The sequence below is a fragment of the Miniopterus schreibersii genome, assembly GCF_964146895.1.
Source record: "Miniopterus schreibersii genome assembly, chromosome: 6".
NCBI classification, from domain to species: domain Eukaryota; kingdom Metazoa; phylum Chordata; class Mammalia; order Chiroptera; family Miniopteridae; genus Miniopterus; species Miniopterus schreibersii.
The window spans coordinates 78,918,973-78,933,445 of record NC_138107.1 but is presented as its reverse complement, the minus strand read 5'-3'; the positions used below and the strand labels follow the sequence as shown (position 1 = coordinate 78,933,445).

Genomic DNA, 14,473 nt, shown 5'->3' with positions numbered 1-14,473 from the left:
TAAGTTATCTGCCACTGAACAGGACAGTCAACGTGGAGTGTGCTAACTGCTAAGTAAGAGCAGGTGCACCTGACCTGAAGCGTAGCTTTCTGTGGGCTGTTGTCATGAGTAAACATCCCTGACTTCTGCATTTTTCTTGTTTTTTTCTTTTATTTTTTATTCCATATTTCTCTCATCAGGCCGCAGAAATGGCTCAGCGCTTGAGTGGGATTAATCGCTGGTGCATCAGTGGCACTCCAGTACAGAGAGGACTGGAAGGTAACGTATGGTTTCCTCACATGTTGCCTATATTTTAAAAGCTTAATTTTTTTGAAGAAAAAGTGTTGTTATGTTTAACCTTTGCCGAAATCCTTACTTAAGTGATTTGTATTTGTATTTGACTCCTAGCAGTGACTAGCATTTCTCTTTTTAAATGGAATTGGGTGATTTCTGTTTGCAGATATGAGGACAGATATATAGTGAGTAGTGCCATTGTCCTAAGTTGAACAGTTATTGTGCATGCCTAAACAGTGTAGATATGGGTCAGATCAAACTCAGAGTCCCAAAATAGTAGATAGAAAACAGCAAGAACCTGACAAGAGAGAAAGGAATTCATTTTAATTGGCTGTATCTATAAAACCTAGGACCATAACTTTCATAGCCTGAATCTACAAATAGTGGAACTATAATTTTACTAATTGTAAAAGTTATAAAATATTAATAGCTTTATAATATCACACCATTTGATTATTACCATTATTCCTTCAACTGTTCCTCTTCTTGGACATTTAGGTTGTATCTAGTTGTCCCTCCCACACACACACTATAACTCATGCGTCTACATAATCTCATTTGTATAACTTACTTTTTCCAAAGAGAAGACATTGCATTTTTAAAACTTTTTGTCAAGTTGTGAATATTTAAAACTAAAAGTTCAAAGTTGTTTTACATAAGAAGTTTCCTAAAAAGATGTCATTAAAATGCAGTTAAATTATAACATATAAATATTCTTAGAGTCCTGTGGCAAATATTCATCCTCAAAACTTATCTTTCTAAAAATTCAAGTTGGAAAACTTTTTACTTTGCTAAAATAAAAATATCAACATCCACTACTGTGACCTGAAAAACAGTCTGTTTTTTGATGATTATTTTTAGGAAGAAAAATGTCTAGGAAAATTTTATAAATACATACTTAAATATTTGTATAATTTTAGTAAATTACATATATGTAGAATAATATCAGAATAACTAAAAGGCCAGACTTAGTGGTCTGCTGTTACATTTGGAAACTGCCCACATTGTAGATATTTAGGTGTTACTGAGACATCCGACTCAAAAGTTAGCTGAAAGGATACAGGAAAAAGAAAACGACTATCAGAGTTACTTTTTGCTGATTTTAGTGTTGAAATTCTATGAGCAAAGTGGTTAGGGATCATCTCTTGGTTAGACTTATATTTCAAAAGATCACTAGTTGCAGTGTAGAGAATGGTTTAAAAACTGGGGCTTAGTGGATCAGAGGCTATCCATTGATTGGCTGCAATAAGAAATCTAGGCAAGTAATGCTGGCATTTGGGTTTGGACCAGGTTGTCTTGAGGAAACACAAAAAGTGGGTAAGGAAAAGTGAACAGGACTTAGACCAGGAAATGCCAGGACTTCCGACTTGCATAACTCCATGGAGAGTGGAAATATTCACCAGCGAGTGGCATTGGAAGGGAAACATGTTGGGCAAAAGTATTATGGATGTGATTTTGGCAGGTTGAGTTTGAGGTATCTTTGGGACCTCAGAGAAGAGGTACACATAGGCAACTGGGAAATTTAGATCCGGGATTTCTGCATCGAGGCAATCGTTCTTTCAGATGTTACTAACTCTCTGTAACCACTGAAGTAATTTAATTCAACCTAAATATTTGTTGCTTATCTTTTTATAGCTTCTAAAGAGAATACATGCCGATTGTGAACATGTTTAACAATACAGAAAAATATAAAGAAAATTACACTTAGCTATAAACTTCATTTGGCAACATAACCACTGTTCAGTCTTTTAAATGTTTATTTATTTGTACTTACACTGCATGCATAATTCTATATTCCATTTATTTTTTTACTTACCATTATAACCTAGCAGTTTTTCATGTTTAAAAATTCATCATGAATATCTGGAAAACTGCTAAGGTATAATGTTAAGTGGGGGAAAAAGGGGAATATAAAATTGAGTGTCTAATCAAGAAATATATATAAGAAATACCGTGTTCTAAAGCTAACAACCACAAGCCCTGCTAGATCAAAAAATTAAAAAAGTTCTGTCTTATAGGGGAGGTGAATACCATAATTTATTTAGTCATTCCTTTATTTCAGTGATTTTTATGCTATATATTTTAGCTATAACTATCACTTTGTAGGTATATCTTGTCTCTACTTTTTATCATTGTCTTAAGCTTATTTCCTAGAAGTGGAATTATTAGATCAAAGGATTTGAAGAATATTAGATCAGAGAATATTCTCCATGTTAGTTTTGTAATTATAACTTTTTTTCTGATCTAGCAAATGATGCATCTCTCAGTTTTAGTGCATGATGTATATATTTCTTGAGCAGGTACACTCAGGTAGTTTTCTGATTTTACTTCTGATGGAAATTTCAGACTTTTAAATTAAGTATAAGCTTTGTCTAATGGTTCTGTAAACTTTTTTTTTTACTTTTTAAAAAATATTTCTATTGATTTTTAGAGAGAGGGAGAAAGAGGGGGAGAGAAAGAGAAACGTGGATGTGAGAGCAGAGCATTGATCGGCTGCCTCCTGCTTGCCCACCACCAGGCGATCAAGCCTGCAACCTGGGCATGTGCCCTGACCAGGTCATGGGACGATGCTCAGCCAGCTGAGCCATACCAGCCAGGGCTGGTTCTATAAACTTTAAAACTAGCTCCTAGCACAAAGTATAGAGTGAATGTAAGTTGAATTGGAATTGACTTTGAGATTCAAGAGCCTGTACAATCTGCATGTTAGTTCATGGAAAGTGCTCTGTGCTGTGTAATGTCTGTTAAAGTGATTATTCAGAATTGTCACGAAGGAATATAGAAGCAGTTACTCCCCAAGTGCTTTGTTCTTTTTTTCTTTGCAGATCTTTTTGGGTTAGTGGTCTTTCTTGGCGTTGAACCTTTCTGCGTCAAACACTGGTGGGTTCGACTTCTCTATCGCCCTTACTGCAAGAAGAATCCTCAACCCCTCTACAGCTTCATTGCCAAGATTCTGTGGAGGTCTGCAAAGAAAGATGTGATTGACCAAGTCAGTACAAAAAGTTTTTATTGATGAAGGGTATTAAAAGGAAACACAAGAGATGGGATGGACAGTTAAATTTCCAGGTGAAATCTTTTTGTTTTTTCTCTCTCTACAGATTCAGATACCTCCTCAGACAGAAGAAACCCACTGGCTCCACTTTTCTCCAGTGGAAAGACATTTCTATCACCGTCAGCATGAGGTGTGCTGCCAGGATGCAGTAGTCAAACTCAGGAAGATTTCTGACTGGGCTCTGAAGCTCAGCAGCCTGGACAGAAGGACTGTAACCTCCATCCTGTACCCACTGCTGAGGCTCAGGCAGGCCTGCTGCCACCCACAGGCTGTTCGTGGGGAGTTCCTACCGCTCCAAAAGAGGTTTTATTATCAATTTCCTTCTACCACAACTGAGAATATAGTAGTAATAGACCATATTTAAGCAGTTAGCGTCCTAGCCCCCAGTTTCACGTCCTTGTCACTGAGTCATCAGTTATTTTGAGCAGTGTGGTGGTTTTTCTTTGGTGTGGAACTCCATTTGTGAACGAGAATCACATCTTCAAAATTATTTTTATGGTTTTGAACATCTCTTTTCAAATTAGGACTTTTGTTTTGTTTTTGCTTCATTCCAGATATAAAAGGCTTTTGGTTTTGTTTTTTGGTTTATAGGGTTGGGTACTATGTAGTTTCAGGCATATACTGAGGGTCTTGGAATGTATCCCCGGGGATAAGAGGGGATGACTAATTAAGGTAAAATGATAGTGATAAGTGGAGGTGAAGAGAAAGATGCTGATGATCCCACAAAGGCTCTGTACGAGTCTGATGATTTTATGCGATATAATACTCTCACTTGGGATCTTCACTCTGGTTCTGAGCAGTTTGCCTCTTCTTTTAGCACCATGACAATGGAAGAGCTCCTGACGTCGCTGCAGAAGAAATGTGGAACAGAATGTGAGGAAGCACATCGGCAACTAGTTTGTGCTCTCAATGGCTTAGCAGGGATCCACATCATTAAAGGTAGAAGGTGATTGCTTGTTATCTCTGACTCTCCTTCATGAGAACTCTTCCGGCCGTGTGAACTCAAGTGGTGTTTTTTTTTGCAACTTTAATGAACCATTGAGTGCTCTCTTCAACAACTAATTCAATCTATTATTGCATTTGTAATACAATAAGAGATTATATAGTTTTGTAGCCTTTATAATAAACCAATAGTGACTGTTAAGGGTTTTCTAGTAATAATGAGGAAAGTGCTGATATAAATGTAGCCTTTTTAAAACTACTTTTAAAACCTTCTCTAATAGCTTTGGTTTTGAAAATTGTAATTATAAACTTAATTGGGATGGATTTACTGCTTTTAGTTTCCATTGCTTAACTTCACAATATATTTAAATAAATTAAACAATAAATTAATTAAAGAATATATTTATATTCACAATAAATTAAACAGTATATTTTCATTCATTCATTCATTCATTCATTCATTTACTTTTGTTATCCTCACCTGAGGAGGATATTTTTTCCCTTGCTTTTCAGAGAGAATGGAAGGGAGGGAGAGGAGAGAAAGAGAGAGAGACACATCGACTGTTTCCCTCTTATACACACCCCAACCAGGGGCAGGAAACGAACCTTCGACCCTTCATTGTACAGGCCAACACTCTAACCACTGAGCAATACCAGCCAGCGCACATTTCTAAAAGTAACATTACATATTTAACTTAAATAATTTTTTTTTTTTTTTTAAATATATCTTTATTGATTTCAGAGAGAGGACAGGAGGGGGGAGAGAGAGAGATAGAAACATCAATGATGAGAGAGTCATTGATTGAGCCCGCAACATGGGCATGTGCCCTAACTGGGAATCAAACCCCGATCGCCTGGATCCTAGGTCGACACTCAACCGCTGAGCCATGCCTGGCCGGGCTAACTTAAATAATTTAAACTCTAAATGTAGAGCTCAGACAATGAAGATCTAAAATTAATTTCAAATTCTAGAGGGATTTACTTATATGCAAATGTACATATATGATATGCAATGCATATTCTAAGTGCTCAGTGATTATAGTGTTAAAAACAGTATTATTTCAATTTTGTATAATGTGTTTTCTGCATCATATTTTTTGGAGAAAATTAGGTTGGCAATATCAAATGCAGTACAATTTGTTTTACTTGGAAATGTTACTGCCATCAAGTGGCAAGGAGTGGGTATTTCCAAATATGACTTAAAATTGTATAACTTGCCCTAGCCGGTTTCTTTCAATGGTTAGAGCATCGGCCCATGGACTGAAGAGTCTCGGGTTCAATTTCTGTCAAGGGCAAGTATCCAGGTTGCAGGCTCCTTACTGGGGGCCCGGTCCAGGTGCTTGTAGGAAGCAACCAATTGATGTGTCTCTCTCACGTTGATATCTCTTTCTCTCTCTGAGTCTCTCTCTGTATGTGTCTCTCTCCCCCCATTCTTACTCTCTCTGAAAAAGCAATGGAAAAATATCCTCCAGTGAGAATTTTTTTAAAAATTGCCTAACTTATTGAACATGCATATTTCTGTGTCTTCCCAGGAAAGCATGTGTTTTTTAATAAGCATAAATAAGTTGGTATTATAGTGAGCAGTTCAACTTCAGTGGCTTACATTCTGACTTAGTATTGTTCCTCCTTTAGAAGGTGTGGTAATTATGAAGGAGAATTGTCAGATGACTTAGTCTCTACAAATGGTAGTATACTACTACTATAATCTATATGTCTTTTGAAAAGCTTCACAAGAATCTTCAAAAGTAAAAAAAAGAGACCTCCTTGCGTGATAATTGAGTATTACTCCTACATGATAATGTGATTTTATTATTGTGAAAATAATCTTTTTTATCAAAGTGAATAGAAATGGGTTGACAATAAAGCAGTATGAAAATATATGCTTTAGAAAGCTATGTATTAAGTAACTGGTAGCACTCAGTAGAAAACAGTAGTATAAAAGGAAGTGTTATTTACAACAATGTGACTGTACTTAATACCACTGAACTGCACACTTGAAAATGTTTGAATTGGTAAATTTTATGTTATATGTATTTTACAATAAAATATGTATTGCCCGGCCGGGCGTGGCTCAGCGGTTGAGCGTCGACCTAGGATCCAGGCAATCGGGGTTCGATTCCCAGTCAGGGCACATGCCCCAGTTGCAGGCTCAATCCCCAGTTGGGGGCGTGCAGGAGGTGGCCGATCAATGACTCTCTCATCATTGATGTTTCTATCTATCTCTCTCCCTCTCCTTTCCTCTCTCTGAAATCAATAAAGATATATATTTTAAAAAATTATTTATATTTATATATAATCAGCACTAACAAAAGAGAGAACCAACAACAAAATTTACAAAGGTGTATATATAGTGAGAGAGTAGAGAGAAAGTTCATTATGGCTCTAAACAAAGCCCTGATATTAATAAATTGATATTAATAAAACTAGACTGAAGTTAAAAAACAGAAAGCAAGTGTATATGATGATCAGGAAATAAAGGCTTTTTTTCCCCCCAATAAACTGAAACTAGAACATCTCTGTGCCATCTTTTGAATTTCATGATTTTGTTACTTTTAGGTTTTTATTTTAATTATATTTATGTTAGCTACCAGTTTAAAGTTTTTCCCTAGGCAGCAAATAAGATAGATTTCATTATTTATGCCATTAAAAATGTTTCATCTCTCCTTTCATTAAGGTGTCGTCAGACTTTTTCTGAAAGAACCAGATAATAAATATTTTAGACTTGGCAAGTCATAGATCTGTTGCAACTACTCAGCTCTACTGTTACAGTGCAAAAGCAGCTGTGAACAAATGAGCATGGCTGAGATCCAATAAAACTTTATTTGTGGACCCTGAAATTTAATTTCACATAATTTTTACATCTCACGAAGTATTATTATTTTCAATTTCGGTTTTTTCAACTATTTAAAAGTGTAAAAATCATTCTTAGCTCATGGTTTCTATAAAAATACAGAGAGTCAGATATAACCCATGGACCATAATTCACCAACCTGTACTTACAACTGATATTTCTTAAATTATTTTATTTGAATGAGCTGCTAATCATGAACAATATGAAACAGCATAAATTTCAGGTTGATTGTGATTTGTGTGACCAGAAATGGAAAGAAAAACCTGTAAGTTTTTGAAATGTAGTTCTTAATTGCAAATTGTTTTGACCACCAAGAAGAACACCTGTCAAGAAGAGTATATTATTTTTCCAAGAATTATATGTTGGTTGGTCACAGTATTTTGAATATTTGTTTTTAAATACCTATAATCACCCCATACTTGTCCTAATTTTAAACATCATAATGAATACTGATTGGTACTCTCTAACTTCAATGAGAAGGAAATCATTTGTCCAAATTAGAAGTTAATCTAGTTTGTTTTTCAGTATAATATTAAAACATTGCAAATACATTTGATTGATGTCCTAGTCTGTGAAATTAGCGAAAGGACCTATCATCATCTTTTTTACTGGAGCGATAATGCCAAGTCAAATTCCTTTTTTTAAAAAGGAATTTCTTAATCGCTAAGTTATGTTTTCACAGACTTTTTAAAATATAGGTAACTAGGTCATATTGGGAGCTAAATACATGACTTTTTATGCCTTAAATGCATTTTAATTCTTCAGGTGAGTATGCATTGGCAGCAGAACTGTACAGAGAAGTGTTGCGTTCGTCTGAGGAACACAAAGGAAAACTCAAAACTGATTCACTCCAAGTAAGTAAAAACTAAAGTCTCAAGTACATACTTTTGTTTTTTTACAGAATAATTTTTCTGAATATTTAAAAAGATGAAAGGTAACAAATGGACCGAGCCATAATATCTGGGTATGAAGTTTGGGATTCAGTCCTTTCAATAAGCACCCAAGTTGATTTGCATCTACAGTCCTACCTCAGTGTCCTCAGGGAATTGGTTCCAGAGCACCCTCCCTCCCATGGTACCAAAATCTGTAGATGCTTGGTTCCCTTTTGTAAAATGGCTTAGTTTTGCATATAACCTAAATTTGCATTTAGGCTACAGCAGGGTATGCCTCCACATCACTTCATTTGTGTGAATTCAGCAGAGTGCTTGATATGTGGCAAATTCAAGTTTTGCATTTTGTAATTTTCTGGATTTTTTTTTCCCCGCCGAATACTTTTCATCCTGAAACCTGCGAATTTGGAGGGCAGGCTGTCCATGAAAGTTTGAGAATCAATACTATTCCACATGTTCAGGCCAGTATTGGCACAAGGCTGACTAGCTAAATCTAACCTACATTAGAAAAACAGCTTGAATTATTTGTACTTCAAAGAATGAGATCAGTTTTATCACTTTTGCATTTGAACATCAACATATTAATTCACATGGTTTTCACAAAAAAAGTAAAGAAAATGAGTTAATCTCAGCAATGGAACTACGTAATAATGAAACATATCCAATGATCTTCTAGTTTAATTTTTGGAGGTCTTTTAGGGAGATTTGGATATTTGAATTATAACATGTAAGTGTTAAATCTCTTTCCATTCTCGATTCTGCCACATGGACAGACAAAGCTCTCTACCTGAATGGTAAATAAGGACCACGTTTACTAACCTTGGGACATTTAGGCTTGAGTCTCTGGTGAGCCTTCTTTATCATTCAGAATGATACGCTCTGGGACCTACGTGTTCACATGTACTTCAGCAGATGGCGGGGGAGGGGTGAGGAGGGAAAATTAAATATAAGCGTGCTTTTATTCTGCATGGATATGGAGAACAGAAGGCAAACCCTGGCCTTAAGCAGTGTGTGTGCTTCAGGGGAGAGGGAGGAAATGCAAAGGTGTCATGCTCCTGAGTGAGGGAAACCAAGGTGGAAGAGTGATCCTTTAGCCCCTACCTGTCTTCCCAAGATAACAGACAGAAATTACCCTCACTTTATTCCTTCTCATAGCCCTTGACTCCAGGAGTCTCTACCCAGTTGTAGACACAACGTCACATTGAGAAACCTGGCTTATACTGAGTGCAGAGATATAAGAGAGAGTTTTCCTGTGCCACCTTCACCTCCAGCTCTGCCCTATCCAGCCCTTAAGTGCAACAGGTCTATGTCACAGCCTTGTTTCCTTATGTGTCATTTTCCTTATTTTTATCATAATACACCTGCCAGGATCGTGCAGACTCATCGTCCAGAAGAGGAATCGGGCTTGGGCAGCCCACCTCTTTATTTTGTTGGACTTACTTGGCATACCCATTGTTCCCTGTGTAGGCAAATGCATTATAATAGAAAAGTACACCTACGTTACATATTCTGCTAAATACAGACATATTTCGTAAGAGTAGATTTTTAATTGAAGAAAATGTATATCATTGTGAATTAAGACCTTGACTATAAAACTGACTTTGGCTTTCTCTGAGAAAGCCGGCACTCATATCAGTGATACAATTATGTGGTTAGTGCTCTGTGTGCCATGTTAACAGTAGGTTCTCCGCTTAGAGTTGACTGCGTTGGCTGTCGTAATTACTGCCTTTTGTATGTTTGTAGAGACTTCATGCTACTCACAACTTGATGGAATTGTTGGCAGACAAGCACCCAGGGATACCTCCTACCTTGCGAGATGGCAGACTTGAGGAAGAGGTAATTATTATTTTTCATTCTTTCCGTTAAAGAGTATTTTTTAAGGCTTCATGCTCCACCTAATTGATATTTCCTAGAGCGCACAACATTTAAATAGAGGTAATCCTCTTTTCCTGCTGCTTTGGCCTTTCTGACTTTGCGGTGGTGATTGGGGAGGTGAAGAAAAGCAGTACTCCATAGTATTCTGCTTTTCTGGTGATGTGCTTGCAGCTAGAGGGCAACGGCTTGTTGTAGATGTCGTTATTGATAGTCAAAGCACAGGCTATAACTGAACAACACATTTTAAAAGTTCTTGTTGATCTCATGACAGATCTGAAAAAGACATAGTGAAAATAAAAAGTTTTATACTTTTGCCACCTTTTTGTTTATTATTTATGACAGTAAATTCAGATTTTCAGTGGTACGTATTTCTTATGTCCTCAAAGAAGTTCCCTCTGCAATGAGTATTGCCTCTCTCTGGAAAGAGTGATATTATAAATTAATTTACAATAAATCTTCAGTAAGCTTATTATGCTAATTCACCCATGGATTTTTGTCCTTTTAAAGGTCAAAGAGAGATGGCAAAGCTTAAATCTAATGAGTAGTAGATATGTTTGAAATGTATCACACCTGTTAGTAGAGCTTTTATTTGAATCAACAAGATAAAAAAATAAGATTGTATAACTATGTACAACCCTTTCTTAATGTTAGATGGCAGCCTAAGTGTTAGAAATTTTTTAATGAAATTTTATTTCCATTGCAGGCATCTAATCTAGCATATAATCACTCACCCTTTGTTTACCTGCCTTTAGTGACAGGAAGCTCTGGGAGATAGTCCAGTCTGTTAGTAGACATCTTTAATGACCAACTAATTATAGCCAGGGAATTTTAATAGAAATTAATTGGAAGTTTGTGACAGGTAAAGAAAAAACTCATCGTGAGGAGGGTGGTTCAGGCTATACACATGGCTGTATTTCCATGTGTTGTCACTTTTGCATAACTCTCAGAATATGAGGGCACAGGATCCGAGGAATCATCTACTTCAACCACCTCCTTCCGTAATTGAAGTAACGGAAGCCCAGGGAGGCACTGCCTTGTACAAAGAGGTGTATCTGTTCAGTGAAACCTCAAGAAATTCCCACCCCCCTTTTTTTTAAAGTCAAAAGTGGTCCAGTTTTGGTAATTTTATCTGGTTTATAAGAATTTTAAAGTATTTCTATTGCTTGCAAATTATGTGATCCTTCTTAAGTCAGAAGGGGAAGAGTTTTTAGACCTTTGTTGTATTCATCTGCTAGGACTGCCATAACAAAATACCACAGACGGGGGGCTTAAACAACAGAAATTTATTTCTCACAGTGCTGGAGACTGGCGGTCCAAGATCAAGATGTCAGCAGTGTTGGTTTCTCCTGAGGACTCTCCTTGGCTTGTGCATGGCTGCCCTCTCTCTCTGTCTTTACCTGGCCTTTTCTTTGCTTGCATTCAGTTGTGTCTCTGCTCTTTCAAGGAGACCAGTGATATTGGACTAGGACTTCACCCTTATGGTTTCATTTAACTACATTTACACATTCAGTCACCTCCTTAAAGGTCCCATCTCCAAATGTGGTCCCATTGAGGGCTAGGGCTTCATCGTATGGATTTGGGGGGAACACAAGTCCGTCTATAACACCTGAGTTACTGTATATTCTCAAGTATTATTTCTAAACTGAAGTAAATTCTAAGAAATTTGTATCAATCAGATAAGAGATTAAACCCTTGGGATTTCTTAGATTTTGTGACTTAACTGCTAAATGTTCTCTTGAATGTATATCTTAGGAATTTGTGGTGTGGCTTTTATGTTCTTTACAGTATACTTGTAGAGTTTTATGCTTAAATTGAGTTAAGTAGCTTTAAATGTATAAAATAACCACATTGTTCTTGAAACATACTAAATTATTTTCTAGACCTGGAGTGAAAGTTATGCTGTTTGCTCTTTTAACACAGGCCAGACAGCTGAGGGAGCATTACATGAGCAAGTGTAACACGGAAGTTGCTGAAGCACAGCAAGCTTTGCTTCCTGTGCAGCAGACCATTCGCGAGCTCCAGAAAAAGGTACGTCCCCGAAGTGACTTCCTCACTTGGGTGTGTCTCCACGTAGCATTTTGGCTTTTGCTTTGTTGTCGGGGAAAACTTGAGCTCAGGTATTCATCTTGGAATTCTGAGCTCCTACCACAGTGCCTGTCCCACAATAAAAGTTTATTTGCTGCTAGAAGTGTTTATTTTCTGAATCAACGGATACATAGGTAAATCACCTATTTTGAAGTTACTCTTTTTCATTTCTTTTTCACTATGCTGGGCTTCTTTTATCTTTGGCATATATAACAAGTTGTCTTTTGAAGAAAGTAAGACTTTCATATTCTTCTTTTACTCTCAGATGTATATATTGCCAAAGTCTTTTCCTTTAACATGTCAGAACATTAGAACCTCAGGTATTTTTCTTATGGAATGCAAGCCATTTGTCATTTCTAAAATTTCTTCTATGAAATCAGTGGCAAAGTCCAAAGAAGAGGGTGCACAAAATGCACTCTCATTTACTGTTTGACTTTTACCAGTTACTCCACATTTTATTCTTCCTAATTCATTAATTCCTTAATATTCAGACATATAATTTTGTTACTTGTCATAGACTATTCACTGAGTAGAATCTAGTTCAGTTATTTGAGTATTAGCATGATGTCTTTATATTAAGAAAGAAACCTGTTACCTTTCCAAATATATGGAGGAAGTATTGAATTTTTGTTGGGGGAAGTATTTTTTAGCATAGCTTTATTATACAAGTGTGCACAGTAAATTCTCATTCATCCAGAATAGTCAGGAAACAGGTGTTCTCTTTAATTACATTGTACAAAGTTGTACTCACCCATCCAATGTGGAGAATGTGCACTTGTCTCGCTGCTGTTGTAATTCCCTTTAGAGTAGCATTTATTGCTGCCTTTGACTTTTTCACAGCACCCTTCCATGGGATAGAAACACAGTGAGCACTACAACGATGTTAACTGATCAGCTCTTGTCTTTTTATACAGACTTGTTCTAATTCTCCTTGGTGGCTGAATGTGATCCACAGAGCAATAGAATTTTCTGTTGACGAGGAGCTTGTTCAGAGAGTACGAAATGAAATAACCAGCAACTACAAGCAACAGACTAGCAAGCTTTCTATGTCAGAGAAGTAAGAAAATATTACAAAACAGAGTAACTCTATGAGTAGCCACCCCAGATATTCAAATCATTTGATATTAAGAGGTACAGTTAAATATAGGAACATATTGTGATTACAAACATCTGGGTTTTACAAAGTGCCTGATATATAGTAAATGCTTAATAAAATACACACACACAGAAAAAGAGAAAGGGCAAGTCTTGTAACAAGTAGCAAACCTCTTGGCTATTTTTCTTTCTCCCCATTTTTCTGACTTTATCTCTCATTGTGCAGTCACCTCTCCACATAGAGCTAGGATGTCAGGAGGTACATCTGCAGTCAGTCAGCATTAAAAAGAAAGAATGTGGCAATCGTGATCTTTCAAAGACATCTAAGACGGAGACAGAAGATTTTGAGTACTGTTTTTTAGTTCCTGAGAACAGGAACTATCAGACTTTTTATAGTAGACCATCCAGTGTTATTATTCCTTGCCTACTAATAGGCACCAATAGAATACTCTCCTAAGGTGAACGCACTAAAGTGTGACTAGGTAAAATGTTGCAGTTTCTTTGTGTAACAACCATTTTCTGAATTGGAAGAAATTGACCTACTATTCATTTCTTTGTGTTGTGTTTGGTGCTGGTGATGGGAATTAGATTCCGTGATTGCAGAGGTCTTCAGTTCTTACTAACAACACAAATGGAAGAACTAAATAAATTCCAGAAACTTGTAAGAGAGGCTGTAAAAAACCTGGAGGGACCTCCATCTCGTAACGTTATTGAGTCTGCAACAATCTGCCACCTTCGACCAGCCAGACTTCCTCTCAACTGGTAGGTACCAGGAGAAATCATTCGATGAAATGGCATCATTCTGTTAGGCTAGATTTCTTCTGAGCAAAGAAACAATGGTTCACAAAGTAAAAGTTTTTCATTTGATTTCAGACAGAAGTAGAGATGTATTATTAATCTAACTTTAAAAAACAAAAACCAGCAACTCTATAGGACAACATACTGAAAATTTTTTTTTCTGAAATGGCATATTTATTGAAAAGAAAAAGTGAAGTATAAAATACTTGTCCTTTCTTAGAAATTACCCAATTGCTGGTTGTGTTTGTGAATATTTCACTGACAGTTTCTTCTTTTACAGCTGTGTCTTTTGTAAGGCTGATGAATTGTTCACAGAGTATGAATCAAAGCTGTTTTCTCACACGTAAGTACTCTGATTATTTCACAGCAGGAAAATGAGACATTTACAAGACAATGTTTTAAATTAGAAGACTATATTTTCTTTACAGTAATCTTCCTTATATATTTTTTTCTCTTATTAAATCAACTCATTAAATTTTGGCATTTGATCATTTAACATGCTCAGTTTGACTGATGCAGAAGTTTACCCCCAAATGCTCATGTCATGTAGTAATGTCTAACTGAGAGATAGTTTAGAAGAGTAACAGACTCTCAAGTCCAGCAGATTTCAACTCA

The 14,473-nt window shown here is 36.4% G+C and overlaps 1 protein-coding gene across 4 annotated transcripts in view; it reads left to right on the top strand.

The window, feature by feature from the left end:
- SHPRH (SNF2 histone linker PHD RING helicase) overlaps positions 1 to 14,473 on the top strand; it is a 58,003-nt gene that overhangs the window by 19,479 nt on the left and 24,051 nt on the right. For all 4 annotated transcript variants that reach the window (XR_013998973.1, XM_081139624.1, XM_081139623.1 and 1 more), the window contains exons 11-20: positions 180 to 258; positions 3,096 to 3,259; positions 3,369 to 3,625; positions 4,140 to 4,261; positions 7,881 to 7,969; positions 9,749 to 9,841; positions 11,801 to 11,908; positions 12,880 to 13,022; positions 13,649 to 13,822; positions 14,139 to 14,201. Coding sequence is in view for 3 of the 4 variants with exons in the window: in XM_081139624.1 (XP_080995750.1) it covers positions 180 to 258; positions 3,096 to 3,259; positions 3,369 to 3,625; positions 4,140 to 4,261; positions 7,881 to 7,969; positions 9,749 to 9,841; positions 11,801 to 11,908; positions 12,880 to 13,022; positions 13,649 to 13,822; positions 14,139 to 14,201 (1,292 nt within the window). In the remaining variant the exon portion in view is untranslated. The remainder of the gene's footprint in view (positions 1 to 179; positions 259 to 3,095; positions 3,260 to 3,368; positions 3,626 to 4,139; positions 4,262 to 7,880; positions 7,970 to 9,748; positions 9,842 to 11,800; positions 11,909 to 12,879; positions 13,023 to 13,648; positions 13,823 to 14,138; positions 14,202 to 14,473) is intronic.